At 36.6% G+C, this 25,581-nt stretch overlaps 1 protein-coding gene across 2 annotated transcripts in view; it reads left to right on the top strand.

Annotated features, from left to right (window-relative positions):
- The window catches only part of LOC306842838 (guanine nucleotide-binding protein G(o) subunit alpha), a 90,107-nt gene extending 71,814 nt beyond the window's left edge, over nucleotides 1-18,293 (top strand). The window contains exons 4-8 of one of the 2 annotated variants that reach the window (XM_079373947.1): nucleotides 186-346; nucleotides 7,429-7,557; nucleotides 9,218-9,347; nucleotides 16,948-17,101; nucleotides 18,040-18,293. In XM_079373947.1, the coding sequence (XP_079230073.1) occupies nucleotides 186-346; nucleotides 7,429-7,557; nucleotides 9,218-9,347; nucleotides 16,948-17,101; nucleotides 18,040-18,227 (762 nt within the window). In that variant the 3' untranslated portion in view covers nucleotides 18,228-18,293. Of the gene's footprint in view, nucleotides 1-185; nucleotides 347-7,428; nucleotides 7,558-9,217; nucleotides 9,348-12,690; nucleotides 12,845-13,556; nucleotides 16,624-16,947; nucleotides 17,102-18,039 lie in introns of those variants that run through there. The other variant, XM_079373948.1, reaches the window with a different exon arrangement.
- The last annotated feature ends 7,288 nt before the right edge of the window (nucleotides 18,294-25,581 follow it).

Below are 25,581 nucleotides of genomic sequence, written 5' to 3'. Positions count from 1 at the left end.
AGTTTTGTTGAACTGTCATTGTCAACGACCCTGAAGAGGAAAGAGCAAAAAGAGTTTGAGTTCATATTTAAGTGTAATTCTTTTAATTGCAAATCTCAAAATTGGTACAACAGGTTTGTGACTTCTGTTCGCAAGTCTCCTCATCACACTGATGGATGTTCTGTATGTGTGTTTGCTTTTAACAGGCTGATGCTAAGATGGTCTGCGATGTTGTGAGCCGTATGGAGGATACCGAGCCCTACTCTCCAGAGCTGTTGTCCGCCATGATCCGCCTGTGGTCTGACTCAGGCATCCAGGAGTGCTTCAGCCGTGCCCGCGAGTACCAGCTCAATGACTCCGCCCAATAGTGAGTACGGCCCTCTGCTGGGAAGAGCCATCAGTGCTTTTTTACGCTTTAAGAGCATTCTGCCTAAATATACCAATCTTTTATTATATCGTTGACTATCACACTGCAGTCCAGTTCATTTTAGAGAACTATCCACGGAGCATATATTTTATGGACTGTAAATTGAACGTGGCCACATTAGGTAGTGTCTACAGCATAATATGTATAATCTTTATTTCCAATGCTTGTTTGAACAGGTTACTTTTAGAGTATTATTTGAGCTCAGCAAAATGTCACACTGAAGTGAATTTACGGATGCAATTACAGTATGCGCTGATGAAAGGTCTCGAGTTATGTATGTGTGCTATACGATGTGTGTATGTGTGTAAGAGTTCCGTCAGCATTATATTTCTGATGTTGTGGTTTACTGTAATAGTTTGGGAAGCCTGTCCTTGTGGGAAGTGGTGTTTAGATAAAGACAAATTACTTGCTCACATATTGATAACAGATTATGTTGCTATGAGGCAAATGTGGGGAGGGGAAGGACTGTTTAGGGTGCCAAAAAAGAGTTTGCTAGACAAGGCTCTGGGAGAGACGTTTTTCTACTTCATTATTTGCATATAAACATCACCAAGTTTTGCATAAATGTTCTGCCTTTTGTTCAGTGATAAGTAAGACAAACAGTTGCCAGAGGTGTGTCATCAAATTCAGGTGTATGAAATATCAAATGGTACAAGGACAATTTAATCTTAGGGTTTATGTTTATGTTGTTTGTGAAAGATTGCTGAAGGATATTTTCCACTGTATGGCTGACTGATATTTACTATTTTATAGTCTTTATATTAGCACATTAGTTGTTGTATTTTTTTCCATGTTCAGTAACCTTGCTAATATTTAAAAAGCTTTAATTCTTCAGGAAGATTTTAATTTACAGAGTGCTGTGAATGCTCAACACACATATTTACATGAAAAAGGCCTGCATTAGTTCATACAGTCTGCTTAATGTCTTTATTCAGATTAGTCACAATATAACCCAGTTAGTCATATTGTTTCCTAATTAATTATTTTTATATTTATTTAAATTTTTATGTTTTAATAATATTATTTTATTTTATTAGTATTCTATGATGTATTTTAATATTGGTCATTGTGTGTGTTTTTTTTTTTTGTATGTTTCAATATATAGAAGTCTTTTTTTTTTAGAGTCTTTGTGTATTTTGCAGTGCTGAGTCGTTTTATCCCATCACATTAAACTCAGAGCTTCACAGTGCACAAGAAACACTGCTGTACACCTGTGTTTAAGTTTCTTATCTTTTATTTGTGTGTGTGTGTGTGTGTGTGTGTGTGTTTACACTTAAGACATGGCCAGCTTGACAGGTACAACTTGAATGTCTAAGCCATTCTTTCACGTCAATCACCAACTAAAGAAAATAGTTCAGGAGAGATTTGAGATCATTTCCTTTGGGCTGTTTATCCACACCAGAGGTTTACAGTGTACAACATACTGGCTTCCACGTGTCTTTAGGCTGTAGGCTTGTCTGTCTTCTCCCTACTGCACTGCAACTTGAATATCAGGAGACATTTCAGAACATTTCAGACAGAGGTGCAATGGTCTTTCCCAGAGTGAGATGCTGAAACAGGATTAGATTTGCCCTCAGTCATTTGTTCTCTGGAAAACTTCCATCATTATCTGAACTTCCTCCACTATTTCTGTCCTTCCTCTCTCCTTCTCTCACACTCACCACTCTCTACTATGTAACTCTGATACTGCCCACTTTATGGTGCCATAGAGGAGTTTATCCACTCTTGTCCAACCTTTTAAAAGCTCCTCCTCTTCCACACTGAAATCATTCCCCACCTCTCCAGTCATGTTCCTCTTGTCCTCTCAGCTTTGTTCCTGATCAGTTTCCTTTTTCTTTTTGTCTTCCTCTTTTCAATTGTAGGTCTGCTTCATTTAATTTCTTCAATATTTTTTATTTTGTTTATTAATAGTATTAACAAGAAGCATGTTCCACTTCTGGTTATAAGAAATGCGTCAGAATTCTGATGCCTTCTGATGCCCTGAACTGAAACTTGCTATCTTGCTTTCAGTTCAGTTCTTTCTTGATGTTTCCAGAGCAAAAATAGGAAAACTCTGTTCTTATTGAAGTCTTTGACAGTATAATGACATTCTGTGATAAATGTTTCATCTTTCAGATGAACCTTCAATGGCTATGCCTTCAGAAGATGTAGGAAGTTTCACTTATTCTAATTTTTTGATGTTGTATCTTTACTGATTTTTCTGTCACAATCGAAATAACTTGTATCCTCGCAAGGATATTTGTCATTGTCAAGAAAGTTTCTCAACAACGAGAGCTGCTGATAAAGTTTCTTTTCCCCATTGTAGATATCTGTGGCTACCAAATCTTGTGTGTATTTAAAGTATAATAGTTTTACAATTAAACTATACTGGAGTTTATTAGACAATTAAAAATACCTAAAGGGATAATTCACACTTTTGAGTTGTAGACAAAGGATACGATTTTGAAAAATGTCTGTGTGTTTGGATGTGTGTGTGTGTGTGTTTTGTGTTCCACAGAGGAAAGAAAACCATATAGATTTGAAACTACTCACAATTTTCAATTTTGAGTGAACTATCCCTTTAAGCAACTGTATGCTAATTCCAGAGGTAAAGTCTCCTTTATTTCTTCGACTTTCCATATTAATTATATTGCTGTACTACAATTTCTTTAAGAATCAAGCTCATCGTAGCGTTCCTGCTGCACCCAGAATTTCAGACCTTTTTGTTACCACAATAAATGTGGTAACAATGGCTCCAATGCCCTGTAGTTCTTTTTCCTGCACATCTTTCTGTCTCTCTCTCCATGATGGGGAGCAGCAGACAGCAGGCAGGCCGCTGAGAGGTGTTGCCAGGCAGAGCACTCAAGCAGCAGCAGGAAACAGAGGGAGGGTGGAGGGAGAAAGAAAGAAAGATGGTGTATGAGAGAGAGAGGGAGCAGGGGGAAGGGCAGAGCTGGCAAGCAGCCTGAGTGGTAGAGAGATGCGAGTTTCCCTTACTAAAAGGAGAGAGAGAAGTGAAGAAACCCTACAGCACAACCCCGCCCGCATGTCCATTAGGCCTAAAACGACGGAGTGAAGTCCACGTAGCGTGTTGCCATATTTATAAAAGATTTACAATAGTACATACAGCTACTCCTCAGAACACCATCAGGGCATTGAGTGCATAGGAGATAAAAAAAACATTAACACTGCTGCGAATATCAAAATGTGCTTGCACACATGCAGACTTGCACACGATTCTTCCTTAATGTGTATATTCTCTGCACCTACGGCCAACTAAACAGGCATAGATTTGAAACGGATTATGATATTATTTTGTGATACACACAGAAAAATATAAATGTGTGTGTAAATACTTTTTGGAATAATTAGGATTTTTTATATAAAAAAATTAATTAATAAAAAAATGTGAAAATAAGTCTCTTATGCCCACCAAAGCTGCATTTATTTGATCAAAAATACTGTAAAAAAATTTTTTTTTAAAATTATATTATAGTTACAAACTCAAGTTTTCTATTTTCATATATTTTAAAATGTCATTTATTTTATTCCTCTAATATCAAAGTTTATTTTTCAGCAGCCATTACCTCAGTCTTTAGTGTCACTTCATCTTTCAGAAATGTTTGGTGCTTCATAATTCTGAATTATTATTTGAGCTGCTCAAATATTAATCATGGTTCATATTATTATCAGTGTTTAAAACTTTGGCAGCTTAATATTGTTGTGGAAACCACGATACATTCTTTGATGAATAGAAATCATTTGTAATATTATAAATGTCTTGACAGTCACTTTTAAACAAAAATAGTCTGAAACTGAAATACAGTATGCATACAGTATATAATTATTGTTATTATTAGTATTTGTGCTGCTCAAATATTAATAATGGTTCTTATTATTATCAATGTTCCAGACCATGACTCCAGTGAAATTTGCCTTTAGTCAAATGTAGTGAAAGATTACCAGCGCTTATAGTGGTTTTATCAGGCCAGCGCGGACAGTTGCTTTCTAAAAAAAAGGCTTATGGAAATCCTCTGTTAACATAGCTGCTCTAAATCTGATATTTATTAATAGACAAAATATGCTGAGAGAAATGCTTTCACAGCCAACAGATACAGGTCACAAAGGATGGTGCCCCAGAGAGAGTGAGGTAGCACTAACACTATCAAAGAAAAGAGATTAAAAAATAATGTCAGTGGATAGTTATCCTTATTAGTGCTGTTCAAGTGATGTCCCATTTGAGACTGTGTCCTATGAGAGCAGTTCATACTTGAGTTAAGTGCCACTAAGCAATCCTGCAAACCAAAAGCACCACTATTAAACATTAATTCAACTTAGCAAGTCACAGCAACAGCAACCCCTAGTGTCAGTGTGGTGAACCACAGGAAGAGAAATATGCACTATACATATGAATATGCTTTATTGTTGGTATATTCTTTCTATATAGGACTGAGAATACACAGTGGGACATCTGAATCAATTTAGGCATTATATATATTAATGTCCTAGTTTGTGCATCTTCGGTTTACATCATATAATTTATGTTTTAATATTTTCAAAATGCTAAAACTTTCAGTCTGTTTCCATGTTTAAAATAGATCCTTTTCCCCCAGAGCTTCCCATTGGTCTGAGATTTTTGGACCTCTCATATCAGTCCTTACCCTCACTTCCTGTCTTTTATTTTTATTTTTCAGTCTCTTTCTACTCTCTTCCCCCCATTTTGGGCCTCATATCAGTTGCAGCCTGTGTCTGTATCAGCCGCTGAATCTGACTCCGTGTCACTACATCTGTGGATACTTGGCACAGGACATTTCACATTATTATCTGATATTTAACTGAATCATTTTGAAATTGGTGTTTAGTTAGGCTGCATGTTGTTGAATGTGGAATTATTTGCTGGAGAGGATGTTATGAGGTCAGAAGGACGTATGTGTAGCCAGGGACAGTGTAAGGGGGAGGAGACGAATGAGGCACTGAAAAATGAATGGAAAAAATGAAATGTAACGCTCAATATGGCGGCTGTAGGGCGTCCCGCATTTCAGTGTCATTTGCCATTTTCATATGTTTTTCACTTGTTTGTTTACTCAGGATTTCACACATTAGCTAGACCAACCTGAAGAGTGCAGGGATTTTTAAGATGAGGTGGAGAAGCTAAATATATGGTGCCATTGTCAGATTTGAATATAATATTGTCTCATAATCTTGACAAACAGCTTTGCAGACTTATATATTAACCCATTCAAGTAGATTTTAGCAGATACTACTCTATCGTTCAACAGTTTGGGATTTGTACATTTTTTTTAATGTTTTTAAGCGAAGTCTCTTCTGCTCACAAATGCTGCATTTGTTTGTAAAACATTAAAACGGTAACAGTAGTTTAACAATTTAAAAGTCTTCAGTGTCACATGATGCTTCAGAAATCTTTCTAATATGCTGTGTTAATAATATTTAGTGCTCAAATAACGTTCAATGTTATTATCAATTTAATTCAAATAATTCATTGTACCTTTGCTAAATAAAAGTATTTATGTCATTAATACTTTCATTAATCAAATATTAGATTAAAAAAGTCTTACTAACCCCAAACGTTACTGTACAAAGAATTTCCGAGATGGTGGCAAGGTGAACTGACTTGCCTTAAAGGGACTTTGGTGTAGTTGAGCACTGAAGACGGTAGTGACAGTGGAATGTTCACATTTCCCTGAAGAATTCTGCAACATCCAAGGAAACCTTCAACTGCAGCATCACTTTGCCACAGATGGACTGGAAATAAGGGATAGAAGAAAGAGAGAGAAGCAAAAAATAAAGGGAAAGAGCAGCATGTACTCGTAAGCATACAAGATATAATTACACAGGATACAAAATGAAAAATCGAACTGATCTGGAATGTTAGTTGTTTAAGAACCAAATACGTTTCTAGCAGTAATTCCCCTCTAAATGTGTCCAAATATTTTTGGAATTGCATTTTGATGTAATCATCCATTAGTGTCTATGGTCTACCAGTATTACCAGCCAAAGGCTTTGATGGATGTTTCGGCGTCTTGCGGCGCTCAACCTTCAATTCAACTGGTATCCAATTTGGAAGCACACATATTTCACTGTTTCTTTCATCTGGAAGATAAATTACATCCACAGCCTTGGAGAATATGCATCACACATTGTTGAAGAGCAGGCTCGATCCTCCCTGTCTGCTTGCATCACTGTTGCGTTTTGAAGAGGATAGTGTGTGCATGTGTGTGTCAGCTGTGAGTGGCACAAGATGGATGTTTCATGTTTTATTCTGACTTACACTTTATGTCCTATAGTCTGATTGACCTCCTGTGTCTAAGATTGTGACTTTAGTGAGATGGACTCTCATCTGATTTGTTGAATCTATTAAATGAAAAGCAGTCATTTTTCTGTCAGAGCATAAATGAGAAACTGTCAACAAAAGATGACAGGGGAGATCACTAAGAATTTATTTTTAATACGTTTGTCACTTGTGCTTCAGTGTCACATGATCCTTCAGACATCATTTTTGTGGAGACATTTTGTAGTGATAAGTTAAAGAAAACAGCCTGTATTTGTAACATTATACTGTAAATGCCTTTACTGACACTTTTGATCAATTTAATGCATGCTTGAGGAATAAAACAATTTTAATTTCTTTCTTAGGTTTAGTGCAAGCTATAAGTCTAATGTATATATTGAAAAGATTTTTTATTTATTTTTTGCTGAAAAAAAATAATGGAAGATAATGGAAGTTACTGTATTTAAATATAGGATAACACTATTCGAGTGCACTATTTAACTATTTTGTGGCTGGTTAGTGAATAAAATACAGGATTTTGTGCTGAAATGCTAAAAAAAATAATTGTTTGGTGTATTCACAGGCACTCTTTTAAGAGATTGATTTGATATTTTTATGCATTAATAAATAAAAACAACACACTCTGGATTTCCTTGGTTGAAAATCTACTAGTATCTTTTTTCTACTTCATGTGAATGGCAGTTTCTGTTAAAAACTGTGGGTCCTAACTGACATTACTTCTTTCTTCCTTCAGTTACTTAGACAGTTTAGATCGGATCGGTGCTGCAGACTACCAGCCCACAGAGCAGGACATTCTGCGAACTCGAGTGAAGACCACCGGGATTGTAGAAACCCACTTCACCTTCAAGAACCTGCACTTCAGGTGAGACTGATTGGCGTGTAATTTATGCATCAGAATGTACGGCGTGTAATTCAGAGCCTTGCCCTGGCTGTAGTAGTACTAACGTTTTTAACATTTTCACTCATTCATGATTCATAATTGGGCCATGTTTCAGATGAAAAAAGTCTGATCTAATATATGTAGCAAAAAGTGTTTTTAACTCGCGTTACAACTGGAGTGGTTGTAGTTAATTAATGCAGCTATATATCTCCAAACACCAGCATCATCTCACTTCATCTCCTCATTCACAGGGTTTTTTACACTCTCTCAGCTGATAGCACATGAAAACAGAAGACTAAAATAAAAGTGTTGATGGGAGTAGACAGACAGATCTGCCACCATTATTCTGAAGACAGATTTAGAAACACACCATACTGTTACAGCAGAAGCTAGCCTTTTCGTAGAAAAGGGCAGAACCTTAGTGGACAGCTGAATTATGTGTTCAATCTGAAGCAGATACTAGTATCTGAATGACACATCAGCTAATGATATTAAGAGAAAATTATTACAGATTTAAGGTTTAGGGCTTATTAAAACATGGTCATATAACAGTCTCAACAAGTATAATCATAATCGACACAAAGGCTGCATTTATTTGATCAAAAAAACAACCGTGTGAAATATTATTACAGTGTTTTCTCTGTTAACATTTTTAAAATGTAATTTATTCCTGTGATGGCAAAGATAAATTTTTAGCAGCCATTACTTCAATCTTCAGTGTCACATGATCCCTTTTTGTGGAAACTGTGATAGTTTTTTCAGGATTCTTTGATGACTAGAAAATTCAAATGAACAGCATTTATTTGAAATCTTTAACATTAGAAATGTCTTTAATGTTTTGTTTTTGATTAATTGAATGTGTCCTTACTGAATGAAAGTATTAATTTCTTAAAAATAAATGTACTGACCTCAAATGTTTGAACGGTAATGTACAGTATGTTGCTTGTTAGGGATGTAATGATTCAGTCAACTCATGATTTTGATTTCACAATTCGATTTTATCAATTCTTTTGACAAAATGAGATTGAAGACAAATTATACAGTAAATGAAAAGGTGTCCTTTTATTAGGCTATGCTGCACATTTCTTTGTGAAATGGAAATATAACAAAACTAAATTGAAATTTTAAAACAAACCTCAAATCAAATAAAGAAGTTACACAAATAAAAGAAATCTCTTCATACAAACAAACTAAGGCTTTGTCTGTGCTCTTTTCATTTAAAATTAGAGGCAACCACTGCATTTTAATCATGATCCAAACAAAGATGCCACGTATATGCAAGCATGAGCAGTTTTTAATCTAAATTAGACTCTATAATTGCGAAATCTGAAGCAAAAACAGAATGGTCTGACTTTAGTTTTGTGAAACTATACATGAAACATATCTGAGCGAAACAGCAGACGAGCTGAATGAGACGCAAATTCACTCTCTGTCAGCAGGTGGTGCTTATGAACAGAAATGATATAGTGTTTCCTGGGTTACCGCTGTAAACAAAGCAGAGGCGAGGTGAAAAGAAAATACAACGTTAAACTTTTCTAAAGACTGTCAATTCCTGGCTCGTGTTTAATCGTTACATTCCTATTGCTTGTATGATGCAGTGCATTATTGTGTTTTGAGCTCATGCTGAGTTGTGTCCACTCAGGCTGTTTGATGTGGGAGGTCAGAGGTCGGAGAGGAAGAAATGGATCCACTGCTTTGAGGACGTGACCGCCATTATCTTCTGTGTGGCTCTGAGTGGATACGACCAAGTGCTCCATGAAGACGAGACCACGGTGAGCACTAAATACACACTCACACACAGAGACAAACACGCACATCTGGGCTTATGCTCTGACACACACAGACTCAATTGAATGCTCACACTCAGCATCTGTGTTTCATATACACTCAAGTGTGCAAACTTAACACACTAACAAAAAGGATTTATGGATATTTTAACATATTTTCTCATGCTGTAAAAGAGCTGCCTCGGATAAGACTATCTTAAAGACATCAAATCTTGATGGACAGCAGTGCTGTAACTACATAATACAGGCTACATGAGCTTCATCCACTGTTGAACACTAATTCCAATTATGTTGACATTCAAGTGAACAGAATGAGTGATTATTCACCGCCTTATAATTAAAACAGGGACACAGAACTTTTTTGTTTAGCCGTTTTTTTTTAAAAGGTCAGCGGTGTTGATAAAATAGGCCTCCATTGTGAACTCCCACACTAATCGGCACATTAGGTAATGCTTATGCCGTATGTGTCATCTTGTGCATACTGAAAAATTCTTAAAAATAGTAAATAGTGAAAAAAATAATAATACCATTATTAGCATTTGTATATATTTCATTATTATTGGCATTCAGTTTTGTAAGCCTATTGAAGATGAGCTGCTAGAAAACATGCTCTAAACTGTGGGTGGCCTGGGTTTGAATCATAGGTCATGTTTTGATGCCCCAAACACTGTACCATCAAATTTAAGCAAAATTTCATTAAAAACAAAACAATTATTTGGATAATTCTAATAATTGCATAGCTTTGAGTATTGTAGCTGTCATGTCTGTGTTGCAAATGCTTATCCTCTGCTAACTAGCCACGCGCATAATGCTTTCTCAGAGTGCTAGGGTTCCCACTGGGGCATTATTAATGAATAATATGGTTGCATGTGTCTGGAAATTTTCCAGTTTTTTATTTTTGCAACATGTTTATTAACTTCTTGTCTTGTGATGTTCTTAATAAACTGTACTTAAACATTCTATATGCAAATAGCATAGATATAATAACCTGTAACAGATCTGTACAGGTGGAGCTGGGGAAGGTGAATGGTTTCTGAAAGCGTGCTGCAAAAGGCTCTAGTGAATGCTAACTATCCATTTCAATATAAAGCAGCAAGCTCATTGCCTGCGTACGCAGCATGAGCCAATCAGCTTGTGCCAAGTAGTTTAACGCTATGGATATCATCAGTTTGAGTTAAGGGCCCATCTGCCTCAACCAACTAGAGTTTTAGGACAGAATTTGGCATTAAGTTCAACACGGAGCCATTCAAACGTCTTTTTAAGTTCTGTGAACCCTTTTACAGTGTCCTTTAAAAGAAAAAAACAAAGAATTATTAATGTCCCCACGCTATTGATCGATTCTGGGACCGTGCCAATTGAATCATGGCAGGTGTGATGAGTCATGCTTGGACGTCTGTGTGTGACAGCCCTCAGATCTGCCCAGACACACTCTCTTGACAAATTCTGATAAGAGAATTTTTACAACATCAGAGGGATTTACGGTGACGTTTGGGACATAGGAGGGCTTTTATGGCTAGAAAAGTGGCTCCCCATAAATACAGCAACTCTCAGGTGCCCATATTCACCTGATCTATGGACGCGATAAAAACCAAGACAGATTCTATTATTCTGTAAGAAAGTCCTGGCGAAACAAACGGACAGTGATAAACACACATACAAATCCTGTGAATACACACCGTCCGTACGTGTCTCCTGTCAGTGCTCATCCATTCAGCGCTCTATCAGTGTTTACGCATTTGCCGCCTGACATTCTGTCCCGACCTTCTCTCCTGTGCACCCTGTGGCCTTTCCTCCTCCGTTTCAACACAGACACACATTTATTTTCTTCAAACACTGTGCGTTCCTTCAGGTTTAACCTGTGTGAGACTTTTGTTTAGAGCTGTTCTTTTCTTCATTTGTGACAATGCATGGACCGATTCTGCATTGCTCCACTATTGTTTAGCATTTTAGTGTGTGTGTGTTTGTACGTGTGAGTACCAACAGCAGTGGTATATGGGGGTGGGAAATGTGAGTGAAATGGTGAAGTGCTGGGTTCTGGTGCATGTCCGGTTCTGCTCGGCTGCTCCCGTGGCCTCCAGCGGCCACCTCTGCATTTGCGTCTCTCCTTCAAAACATCTCAGCTGCTCTCCTGTCATCTCTCGCCATCGGCTTTCTTCTCTAACCAATCGCTAAACAATCCAGTCCAGCTCTACAGGCGACCCTTCTACAGGTATGAAATTATCATTACCAACCTCAGTTGAAGCACATACTAAAAAGAGCTGGAAGCAGTAGGCTTTATGTTGTGCTTTAAATTAGTATGTTTTACAGGAATATACTATTTCAGTCTTTCTACTTAAAAATTTACTAGCAGTTTTAATGTGAAAATTGTAAAAAAAAAAATATATATCCTACACCAGTTTTTTCAAGGCATCCATACAATGAAAGTCAGTGGGGTCAGATGTTGTTTTGGACCCCATTGACTTTAACTTTATGGACGAAAATCTTGTTTTGTCTTTCACAGATGAAAGAATGTCATACAGAATTTCCATTTTTTGGTGAATTACCCTTTTAAATGTTTGCCTTTTCTGATATATGCTAGTTTCAGTCCCTAAATTATATCAGATATTCAAGATGCATTGCTGGTTCTTTCCAAAATTTTTAATTGGTTGTTGCTGGCTAAAGTGATCGACTGACCTCGTTCTTTCCCGTTTCCTCCTAAAATGATCAGACACATCAAAGAGAGAGTCACTGCTTCCAACTCTGAATTCATTACCCTTCAGATGGCAAACAAATAATGAGAAGAATAATCATTTATTAATTGCATATGAAAATAAGGACAGTGTATATCTTTATCATTTTCCCACTATTATTAACATGAGATTCATTGTATACCATCATGATGAGAGAAGTAATTAATTTCTAGCAGAATATGTTTAGTTTTCCTTTTCTGGCTTCTTGGCTCTTTGTTAATTTCCTTTCTTTTTTTCTGTTCATGTCTCACTTCATATTCTAATTTTGCACTCAAAGTGTGATTGCACCTGAATGTGTGTGTGAGTGTGGATAAGAGCTCCTGAGAGCGAGTGTGTGTGTATGTGGGTTTACGTAGCTATAATTTGGGGATAATTTTGAGCTAAATCTGTACATGCAATCTAAATATATGATTTTATTGTTTGTTTTTTATTTTAAAAATGCTAAAATATTAATTTTAAAGGTTGGATTATGCATGTGTAAGATAATATAAAAAAAACAATAAATATGTCCCCATTTATAGCTGAGTAAATGTGTATGTGTCTGTATTTGTGGATGCATGCCTGTAAATGATGCTGATGTCTTATTTTTCTTCCTGCAGAACCGTATGCACGAGTCCTTGAAGCTGTTTGACAGCATCTGCAACAACAAATGGTTCACAAACACCTCCATCATTCTCTTTCTCAACAAGAAGGACATATTTGAGGAGAAAATTAAGAAATCTCCCTTAAGTATCTGCTTCCCAGAGTACACAGGTAAACTCATTATCCTGGTGTTAAGAAATGCTTGCAAAGGAAGAAAGAGAAAATAATTGATGAGGAGAGGATTGTAAAATAACACTCTCTCCAGAAGCCAATTAGCACAATAAATCTTCAGGACAAGAACCATTCTGTTATTTTATTCCTTGTGGATGGATTCACACCCCTAATCTGGATTTTTATTTTTAAAAAATTAATTTTTTTAGCTCCAAGCTTTTCATCTTCCTACATAGCTGCTCTTAAACATTTCCTCACCCATTATACTGAATGATAGATGGAAGACAGGCTGTACAAACAAACAATCACAAATAAGTCTGAGAGACAGCAAGATCTTTCCTGAGAATGTGCTGAGTAACTGTAGTCAGGGAAAAATTGCCTGAAGAAATTTTCGCTGCCCGAGGGAAATTTTTGAAAAATAAACGCTTTTGCTTAGTACTTTTCTTCTGCTGCCTTTGAATCAACACTGATATATATATATATATATATATATATATATATTTATCTCTGTTAGTATTAAATTATTTAATTACTCTGTAAAAAATTTAATTTTGTTTTTGTTTTTCAGTTTAGTGTTCAGTTTTCAATTTACATTTACCACCATTGCTCCCCATTCCAAATGTTCTTTTATTAAAAAAAGGCCTCCCTTTTTTTGCCTCCCTTTCTCTTTTCTTTTATTTACTTCTTCTAATTTACTCATCCTGTGCTGCAGGTTCAGACACGTTCATGGAATCGGTGGGCTACATTCAGTCCCAGTACGAGAGTAAGAACAAGTCAGTCGACAAGGAGGTCTACTCGCACACCACCTGTGCTACAGACACAAACAACATTCAGTTTGTCTTCGACGCTGTCACCGATGTCATCATCGCTAACAACCTGCGCTTCTGTGGCCTTTACTGACCCACAGTGATGCCCAGCTCTTACACAACCCCAGAATACAGTGGCAACTGTTGTCAGATATGACATTTTGTCTTTGTTTTATACTTATAAATGTCTCCACATGTGTGCCCGTCAGGTCATTTAATGACTTTTTATAAGGTGAGAACTAACTCAAATCTGGTGATAGTTCTCCCAGAGCTGTTCTTTAATTTATGTGCTAAATTTAAACCGAAGGTCTGAACTCAACTATTGATTTTGGTACAATGTTACAAATAAAGGAATGTGCTTTGAATGTCCTTCCTGACACCTTCCTGCTGTGTTAGAGAGAGGTCAGGAGATATTTTAAAGTAAAAATTGGTGCCAAACTTCCACTACTTCCTACTTTTTCCTACTGTAGCTGAGCTTGTCGAGTCTGAATCATTCTCTTGTCTTTATAACACAGTATGCAGATAAATCATTCCAGATTCAATGAGGTTATGTGGCAATATTTAAAATTTCGATGACTATGTAAGTGGTACTATAATGATGTTCTATGCACATGTATTATTTTCAAATGAATGCATTATGGGATATGAATTTTAGTGAATATTCACAAGCTGGCTCATATTACATGTGTTCTGAGTTGGAAGCAATCTCAGAGTGTTGATGAAACACTAGGGCTTGACATTTACTTGGCATTTAGAAGAGAGTGCAAATGTCCGATGCCCTGAGCCAAACCACAAAAATGTTAGCCTCTTAGCATCCTAAAAAACAACAGGACGTGTTACTCTTCAAAATTGGATTTTAGACCTTTTAAACCAGACATCCAGGACTTATTTTTTAGCTTTTTGCATTTTGAGCACAGACATAGCCGAGACGAAAGAAAGAGAAAATAACTAGATTTGTGCATTTGTGCAATAACTAGATCACATCAGATGCTTCTATACTGTTCATTAAAGTTTGGGGTCAGTCTTTTTTTTTTAACAGCTGCATCGTTTATTTGATCAGAAAAGACATTAATGTTCATATTTACATCTATTTAGCATTTCCATTTTAATATATTTAAAATGTATTATATTCCTGTGATGGAAATGCTACAGCGTTCAGTACTCCAGTCTTCAGTGTCACATGATCCTTCAGAAATAATTCTAATATGCTGATGTGGTGCTTAAGAAATATTGTTTTATTACTATTGTCAATGTGCAAAACAGTTGTGCAGCTTAATATTCTTATGGAAACTATGACTCATATTGTATGATGAATAGAAAGTTAATAACAGCAGTTATTTGAAACAGAATTTTTGTAACAATGTAATAGTCTTTACTGATCAATTTAATGCATCATTGCTGAATAGAAATATTAATTCCTTTAAAAAAAAGATACTGACCCCAAACTTTTAAACGGTATACACACACATACACATAAGAATCACATGCACACATGCAACAACTGGAGTAACATGCTTCATATTAGTATGACTAAAGTAGTAGAATCGCACAGCTATCTCACCACGCATTGTCTGCTGTTTTGTTTGTAGTTCAGTCTATTTTACACTATCCTGCTTGATTGCTGGTCACAGTGTGCAGTAGTGCTAGTCATATCTATGGGTGAGACTGAATGTTACAGGTACTGAATGGACCAGAGCTGAAAAGACACTTTGGTTTCTCTGGAATAGGCAGACACATGCATTGCATTGAACTCAGACCTTGGCCTGCTTTGAGTCTCTGTGTATGTGAAAATACAGATCTGACAATATTGACAATAATTCACAGTGCCATATATGGTTTGGATGTTTGCTGCTATATGTGTACACAGGGCTTCTTAATATTCATCTCTCCATAGGATCCCTCTAGTCAATGTGTGTGAATTATACAGTGACTTTCAGGGAGGTTGAGTTTTAAATGATTTTTGGCCTTCGTTTTTTAATGTCTGATGAAAGGTATTTTTAATCTTGTGCAACACAAATTGTAATTTGGCAGCAGAAGCACAGCATGACTAAATTATCTGAAAGACCCTGTGGAGTCCTATATATTTTTTAAAATATTTATTTTAATGAGACTCCCTTAACCTTTTGCTTAGACTGTCTTTGAGAGGTTCAAGTTTCATAATATGTGACCCTGGACCACAAAACCAGTCATAAGTAGCACGGGTATATTTGTAGCAATAGCCAAAAATACATTGTATGGGTCAAAATTATTGATTTTTCTTTTATGCCAAAAATCATGGATATTATATAAAGATCATTTTCCATGAAGATATTTTGTAAATTTCCTACTGTAAGTATATCAAACCTTAATTTTGTAGCATAGTGACTTTCATTCTAGAAGCCAAACAAAGAGTGTAAAGGGAGAGCAGTATCATTTTTAGTAAACTCCTTTGACCTTAATCCCAGTTTGATGGGCCATAAAATTTGGATTATGATTTTAAAGAATGACGAGTAACGAGACGGCTGGCAAATGCACATCAATTGTCAGTTCAGACACGTGTAATTAGGTCAGTGGCCCATGTAAAGAAACTCAAGGGTAATAGAGTCTGTCCGTTGCTGAGGGACAAAGGCCAATTTGTTCCCTGGCTTGTAGCCGCAGTACAAATAACTGTTGGTGATGTATCCAGACTCCTTTCATCAGATTGACTGATGTGATAAGTTCAAGCGGTACATATTGCTAATGTAGCATAGTTTACTTGAAATGGTACTTAAATTTGAAATTGAGTTTCATTGTAGTGTTTAATTCATATTTGATTCTGATTAAATACAGCAGGACCCATCACACATATTACTGTAGTCTCACCATCCATCACTTTTTGTTTGTTTTTGTCAAACTGCTGTAATTATTGTTTGTGTCTCACTGCTGTGATTTATTTATTGAACAATGGATGTCTATTTATATGACATGAATTAATAAAGTACTCGTGAAATCCGGTGTGTGGCGCTGATTTTTGAGTCCTGCATCTTCTGCAAGTAAACACCGAGCGTGAGTGCTGTTTATATTATTTTCTCTGCATAATTACAATCTTTGTGGTGAATCATCACTATTGGAGTGAGCAGATATTAATCATTTCACCAAACTGTTAGTTTGAAATCACATTTCTTATGTAGGTTGAAACAATAATTTCTTTCTTTGCTTTTTGTGGGCTTCAGTTATCTTGACTGTTGCTGTATGTATTTCTCCACTAAACGGTTCTGTTTTTTTCTGTTCGCCTCTTTTTCTGTCTATCCTCCATTCTGGTTTCTTCTCCTCTTGCAGAATCGCATGCACGAGTCTCTTATGCTGTTCGATTCCATCTGTAACAACAAATTCTTCATTGACACTTCCATCATTCTCTTCCTCAACAAGAAAGACCTATTCGCTGAAAAGATCAAGAAATCTCCCCTGAGTATCTGTTTCCCTGAATACACAAGTAAGAAGGATTCCTGTTGTTATGAAGCTTATGAAAATGTACAGATTTTAACTCTCGTTACACCAGAAGGATGTTTGAGATTGGTCAGGTCAGGGTTAGTGATGTCAAAAACCCATTAGTTTGGATTCACAGTATGAACTCTAGACTACATTTTGAAGGCACTGTAACATGGGAGGTAAAGGATGGAGCAGTAGCTGAATATTGCGTGTGCAGTCATGGGTAAAAGATGGGCACAGGGATGTCTGCAGGTCTGTCAAACTCTCTTCACGGCACTATACAATTCACTGCCTCCGTTAGACCCGTTCCTGTTCAGCAGCACCCTCAGTGTTGCTTTCCACATACAGTGGCTCCAAAAAGCATTTACATTTTGCATTATATACACAAATATTAAAGGTTATTTATTTTTAAAAAGCTGAATAATTTACAGAATGTTAATTTTAAAATCATATTAATAATTAATTAATTAAAAGAATACACAGTATTTGAGTATGAATACACAGTAAATTGATAAATGCAATATGCAATATCTCAGCATCTTGATATATTGTTCAATATTGTTTATGTTCAAAATATGATAAAGTCCATCTGTGGTTACTTAGGACACCTGAGAAAATAATGACCTAATATTAGATCTTGTGACTTGAAATATTCAAAAGTGTTCAAATAATTTTGGTCTAAATGGTCTCATACGTAAGATACGGCAGCTTCTCAATGGGACTTTTGCTTCACAAGGAGCCACGTTAAAGAATGCATGGCTATTAGAGAACGGAAGAGAAGAGACATTTGTGAATGTCAGAAGTCACCGAGGTCATTTTAATGAGCGTTTTGAGTGACAAGCTCAGAGCCGATTTGAAGATCAGAGTGCCACTTATGTCATTTTTATTTTTGGTATAATATCAGATCTCACATACTCATTTGATCTCTGTCTCCCTCGGTAGGTCCAAACACCTACGACGATGCAGCTGCTTACATCCAAGCACAATTTGAAAGCAAGAACCGCTCGCCTAACAAGGAGATCTACTGTCACTTGACCTGTGCCACGGATACAGGAAACATCCAGGTGGTGTTCGATGCCGTGACCGACATCATCATCGCCAACAACCTGCGAGGCTGCGGCTTGTACTGAGGCCCGCCCCTTCCCTCTCGAGCCACTTCTTTGGAAATGATTATTATTGAAAATGCAAGTTGGTAAATAATGATAATGATAATTTTAAAATAGGCATATACAAATATATAAATATATTATATATATATATATGAAATGTTTTTAGTTTGTCTTTCAAAGAGCTGCCAACAGAACTGATTTCTTATAGAAACCCAGCCTTTATGGTTTTAGAACAAAGTTGGGACCTTTTTTGTGTTGTTTTTGTTTTTCTTTGCTGTCGTATGTTTCGTTCTCCCCGTTTTCCACTGTCTCTTTATCGTTTTAACTACACAACCCTCATTTTTTTTGTTTTGTTTTGATAAATGTCTTTCTTTGACTATTTTTTTATGTTTTGTCATTGTATGTATATTTATTACAGGAATATCAGTCAGGAGGGATGACCTATACATGTTTGCCTGGCTACATGAATTTACTTTGACGATAATGTGACGATAGCTAAATCCACGGTTATGCTAGTCTTGAGCACTACGGTTCAAGTCAGTCATAGCGTGTTCTTGTTTCGGATTTTGAATCACTGTAGTACCGTTCGATATCGTAGAGAATGGAAACACCCAGGCTTTTCTTACGTTTCGTCTCTACCCATCCCCGTCACTTCCGTAGGTCAGCTCTCTGGGGAAGGGCCCGGGCCGCTTGGCGTGCGACCCCGGGGCCTGTCAAACCAGTACAATGATTGCAAGTGTCATATCAGTGCCAACCTTCTGAGAATGACGTGTCTAGGAATAGTAGTAGAAACATTAGGTCACTGTTATGAGAACTTAATAACATTTGTCTTGTAAGGAACTTTTACTTTTGTATTGTTGTTGATTAATTTATTAATTTATTTATTGATCATCTGTCCCACACACTTCCTTTGTACTTACAACACCTCATCCATTCTTCTACCTCTCGTCCGTTGTCACCCTTCCCTCTTCATTCCTTCTTTTCCCTAGGTTTCTTCTTGTTTTAGTTGGCTGGGTATTGGAGTCCCCGTCACTGATAGCATGACCCCTCAGCCTTTGTATAAAGAAACAGCTAACTGCTTCACATAGCTAATGGTGCGAAAATAAAGAATAAAACACAAAATAAAAAGAACAAAAAAAGAGGAAAAAAAGAAAAAACAGAAAAGACAGACGCAGCAAAAAGAATGGGCATCATGTGGGCGGGGTTTAGGGGGTGGGCGGGTAGATGTGGGGCTCAGGGAAATGATGTGGAGGCTTGCAGACGAAGGTCATTGGGCTGTCAGTCTTTGTAGAAAGCTGTAGATCCTCCAGTTCTAGAATCTTAGAAATAATTGAGAAAAAAAGATAAAGGATGACAATAATAACAAACGATGATGATGACGATGACGACGATGATAACAATACCAATATCAATGATTATTCTGTAATATTATTAAAGGTATATTTCTTGTGCTTTGTAGCTACAGAACTTTTTTTTCCCTCCCCCTTTTTTAAAAAAAATAATAATTTTGCAAGGGTTCCTGTGATCCACTCTTGAACCGTTCTTACTGACTTACCCATGTTGATGTTGATGAACTGTACCGATTCTTTTTGCCTGTTCGCCCTGCATTGCAATGTCTTTACTTAGCCTGAATTACAGTATATGTATTGATTTTTTTATTTGTTGGATTTTTTTGAACAAACCACTTTTTGGTGGCACGGCTCCGCCCCCGGTGCCGGAGAGGGCGGGGCTGTGCACGGCTGTACAGATTCATGCGCTTTCTCTTGGTTTTTTGAGAATTGTACTCAAACACCTTCCAGGTCTGCATAGAAAAGCACAGCTCTCACTTATCACACGTAGATTTGGAAAGATATATCTCTCCTCCCTCTCTGCCTTCTCAGTTTGAAATTCAAAGATAAAGAGAAAAAAAAACTGTAAAAATATCTACACCACCGTTGAGTTTGATTCTCCTTCCCTTCTTTTTTTAAGCCTTTCTTTTTCTCTCCAAGTGAATGCTTTTGTGCTGCTTTTTCTCCCTCTTCTTTAGTGAATGGTTGTTCTTTCATGTGGGATGTTCGTGCTGGAAAACCAATCGAATGTAGTGTTTACATTAAAAGCCACAGTTTTCATGACTACAACCTGGAGCTTTTTGCTTTTGATTGTTATCCATTCCATTGCTAAACTGCCTTGTCATTTCTATATTTCACTGATTGCTCAAATGAGTGAGGCCTCCAATGAAACGATACAGATACCAACAGAGATCAGTTACCGTATGAACGAAAGGATGTGTTAAGGTAAACTCATCCACCATCAATCCAATACTAAAAGGACAGACAGTATTCACATGATTAAATGTAAGGTGATCTGTTTCGATTCAACATAAAGTACTACAACCTATTCACCAATGTGTGCTATATTTACTGTCAACATCTTAGTATGCAATGTAGGGGACATGGAGGAAGTGTGCTTGAATCCCAAGGGAAATAATTATGTCTCTGTGCCTCTTAAGTGTGTCTTCAGACCGTTCTGGAGAGAGAAGGAGATGCTCAGTCACTCGATACCACAGCTTCAAAAGAGGAAGCGCCACTTTGTGCCAGCCTGATTGGATGATAATTGCAATGAGAGTGTCACATATGGAAAGAGAAAGAGAGAAAATGAGAGGAAGAGTTTGTGTGTGTTAAGATGGCAGGATGACATGCTATGATGGGAAACTGCAGAGGTAATTGGTATCGACTTGGTGTCCACCCAACTCAACACAAAGCCTTTATATAGCTACAGTGAAGAAAAACTGCCTCAGTGACACCAATTATATATATATATATTTTCTCAACAAGGCAAAATACAGTAAAAACGGCAATATTGTGAAATATTACAAATTTGAATGGTTTCTATTTTAATACATTTTAAAATGTAATTTATTCCTGTAATGGTAAAGCTGAATTTCACAGCACCATTACTCCAGTTTTCAGGGTCACATTATGATTCTTATATGCTAATTTGGTGCTGAAGAGACATTTCTAATTATCAATATTTAAAACAGTTGTGCTGCTTGATATTTTTGTGGAAACCCTGATAATAAGGATTCTTTGATGAATACAAAGTTCGAAAGAACAACATTCATTTAAAACAGAAATATTTTGTTACATAAGTGTCTTTATGGTTTACTTTTACTCGATTTGTCGTTGCTGAATAAATGTAGACATTTCTTTTTAAAAATCTTACTGACCACAAACATTTGAACAGTAGTGTGTATATAATCTATCTATCTATCTATCTATCTATCTATCTATCTATCTATCTATCTATCTATCTATCTATCTATCTATCTATCTATCTATCTATCTATCTATCTATCTATCTATCTATCTATCTATCTATCTCTCTCTCTCTCTCTCTCTCTCTCTCTCTCTCTCTCTCTCTCCATCCATCTATCCTACAGTATATATTAGTATTTTTACCTCATCAAACAATTTGCCTTAAATTGATGGCAATAAGGCAACAGAAAGATACAGAAATGGATGAAGAGACCAGATGTTGACAAGTGGGCCACAGTGGAAAGAAGGGAAACTGTCCTTCCCCCCCTTCTGGCGATGACAGGTATAGCTTCCTTTTTTTTTTGTGCCTCCCATAGGAATAACAACCATCAAAATAAGTTGAAAGCTCAAATCAGTAGGTTTAGATTGTGCCAGGCACATGAGGGCCACCAAAAGGCCTACTGCAGAACTGCTAAATGGACCCAATGAAGAATTTAGTGTAATTATGTTTAATTAAATGTAGCGATTAAAATGTGTTTCCAACAACATTTAAACAAAGCCTAAGCTGCTGCACACAATCAGTTATACTAACTGCCACTAATTCATTAATTTGATTACATGAACACTGAGAAATTGTCAAATAAAATGACTGGGTTTTATTTGGTCACATTATCTGAGTATCACTTATAGTTGAAGAATTTTGTAAGCACACAATGATGAGTCAGTGTAGCGTCTTGGTATGCCCTAAAATTCAATCCCAGGACCTTGTCCCTGTCAGCTATTTTTCCACAAACACACACACAAAGATATTTATAGTGCAGCACCATCATCTGCCTGTTGCTAGGAGACGGCCTGGTGCAGATTTCCTCAGCATGCAATACCTAATGCTTTCATCACTGCTAGTTTTATGTATTTTGTCACAAATTTTATAGTGCGAATTTGTTATTTCACACTGCATAAACATTCAGTCTGCATGGGCACAAAGCAGTAATTCAAATTATTCTGTTCCAAACACATTATGCATTATGCTGACAACCTGCTGTATAATAATGGACATTGTGCTAAAGAGAGTGAGAGAGTGTAAGATAAAAAGGAAGTGGTCTCTGTGTGTGTGTGCGGTGTGGTGAGTGATGAGATGGCCAGCGCAAACTGCTGATTAAATTTCTGTCACAAAGGTCAAGACCCCAAAGCTGCTGTTGCCATAGAAACTGCATGGTTTACTCCTATGTCCCATCACTGCTGGAATGATGCTGTCTGTTCGGTGCGGTTTACCTGTTCTTCTCACAATGACACCTCTGGATGCAAACACTGTAATCCCTGAAGTACATCCTTGAAAAGAGGACATGGATAAATAGAAAGTTATAAAGGATATATCTCAGTAATTATGAGGTTCCGTATAAATAAAAAATCGTTACACAAATGGGTTTCCTCTAGAGACTGTACATTGTTTACATTTGTATAGTTTATTAATTACAACATTTGTTGGGCAGAACAACAGTGTGATATTTTTGTGTTTCATAATTAGACAGACGGATGGATGGATGGATAGATAGATAATTAAAACAAATTATGACTGATGAAATCACAGCATGCAGTCTATAAACTACATTTTCATACATTTTTAATAGGCTACATAAATATTTATGTTGTACGTTAACTAACCAAGAGTTTTACATTTGAAAACAGGATTCATAAGTAGATTTTATTAGTTTGTTTGTGTATGAAAACAACAGAATGATAGAAAACACGCGATCTAGCCCGCCCTCTGCTGGACAGATCCGGACCTGAAATAGTCCATCAACTCGACCTCACCGAGAGACAGTCACAGTGACATTTTATTTACTCTCCCAAATATACCTGGTTATTAAAAGAAGACCTACATGTGAACTGCAGAAGTCACAAGTCACTATAAAAAAGCACGTTAAAATGCTTGCGGATGGGGTTAGTTTTCTGTAAATGTCAGATGACATAATCATTTGGCCTCTTTTTAGACAGCAAACGTGACGTGAAGTAAGATTTTATGTCCACTCTGAAATAAACCGAGCCTCACATAGACTCTCACACACCGTTGACGACTCGCGAATAACAACATTGAAGAACAGACGGTCATATTTCAGGAGGGAAACATACTCTCGCCTGAAATCTGAGAGTGTTTTCAACTGTAGTTATTTTGCTTTGTCTCAATGAGTGAGTCGCCTGAGTCGGGCAGACTGACTGACTGACGGACAGCGGTGCCAAACTCGGGAGGTCTGACCTTGCGGCACCCCTTTCGGTTTCCTCAGGGCACGAGTCCAGCAGCGACAACTGTCACCCGCGTCTAGCGCCGTTTACGCGCAGTGCGCGTGAGAACCGGGAGAGCCGTGGAGATTCGGTAACAGCGTTAATCATCAGGCGCTCAAACTGCTGCTGATTCTCAGTCACTGACGTCGCCTTCTGAGAGCAGCCTAATAACTACCGTGTGTGTGTGTGTACAGACAATACTGATTCTCGAGAAGACTGCTAGCTGGAACAAAACAGACTAACAAATACACGTTTATGTACAGTGTCAGTTAATTATTTGGGATTTATCTTCAACGTGTTAAAAGTTTATCACCTTGGTATCAAGTTTATCCTTATCAATATTATTTAGACTATATGTAATTTTGGCCACACTTTATTTTAAGGTCCAATTCTCGCTATTAACAAACCATTAACTACGACTTTTGCCTCAATAAATTCCTAATTTGCTGCTTATTATTAATAGTTAGTAAGGTAGTTGTTAAGTTTAGGTATTGGGTAGGATTATGGATGTAGGATATTCTCATGCAGAATATGTGCTTTATAAGTAGGCTACTAATAAATAGCAAATATGTTTATAATAGGCATGCTAATAAGCAACAAGGTAATAGTGAGAACTGGTCCCTGTACTAAAGTGTTACTGTAATTTTGGATATATTTGTGATGAAGCTGTCATTGACAGAAAATCTAAGATTTTTTTCATCACATAAATAATTACATAAAATGAAAACATAATATAATAATAATTACAACATCAATAACTATAAATTATAAAATACAAATTTTATTTGTAGGCGTCCTTGTTACACGTTACATGTACTTATTATTATAATAACAACAAATTATGCATAATTACATGCAAGTAACCCTATAGTGGCTATATAAACCAGTCCTAACCCTAACCTTATAGTAAGTAGGCTACATGTAGGCCTAGTTAATTATTATTCCTCAGTGCTTAGATGTATAATTACACTGTAACAAGGACACCTTGTTAAAATAAAGTGAAACCTACAAATCTATAAGACAAAAATGCGAAAACTACTCACCAGAGCCTGTGTGACCTCATATGAAATATGGACAAAGAATCTTCAGAATGGCGACTGACTTGATACGATCTAATTACAGTATGTATTTTTACATATGTGATGGTGTTGACAAAAAAACTAGGAACACAGCTGTGAAACCTAATAAAAGATTGATCTTTTTAAAATAGACATCTTCCTTCTTTCAGGACAAAGTAATATTTTTTTTCTTTTAAAGATACATTTATATTTTGATTTTTTGTGTATTAGATGGCTATATTTTTTGAATCTGCAGTAAGCTAGTATTTTAGGATTAGTGAGTGATCTTGTAATGTCATAATTCTGAAGAAATTATTTTTTTAAACAAATGTCTCAAAAATCAATGACTATCAGATAAAGACATAGATAGATAGATAGATAGATAGATAGATAGATAGACAGACAGACAGACAGACAGACAGACAGACAGACAGACAGACAGATTGAGCCAGTATTTTCGTGCTGTCCAGAGAGCATCGTTTCATGACAACAATCAGCTAAATGTCAGCTACATCCCAGACCTTTTACATGGTTTATAAGGTCATGTTTTTATTTATTGTTATCTCTTTTTTTCCACTAAGAGCAGAACGTGTGTGTGTGTGTGTCAGACTTCCAGAGCTATGTTTAGCTTCTTCACTAAATGGCTGGTAGGCTTTTAAATCACATCATTATCTCAACAGCACCTGAGCTTCGTTCAGTGTGCAGACACACACCAACAAAGCCAAAGTTGTATAGTCAGCAGAGCTATTATGTGTCTGACTTGTTTGCCTGATGCAATTTAATATTTAATATCATACCTGAACA

The sequence above is a fragment of the Barbus barbus genome, assembly GCF_936440315.1.
Source record: "Barbus barbus genome assembly, chromosome: 23".
Taxonomy (NCBI): domain Eukaryota; kingdom Metazoa; phylum Chordata; class Actinopteri; order Cypriniformes; family Cyprinidae; genus Barbus; species Barbus barbus.
This window is presented reverse-complemented; position numbering and strand designations above follow the sequence as displayed.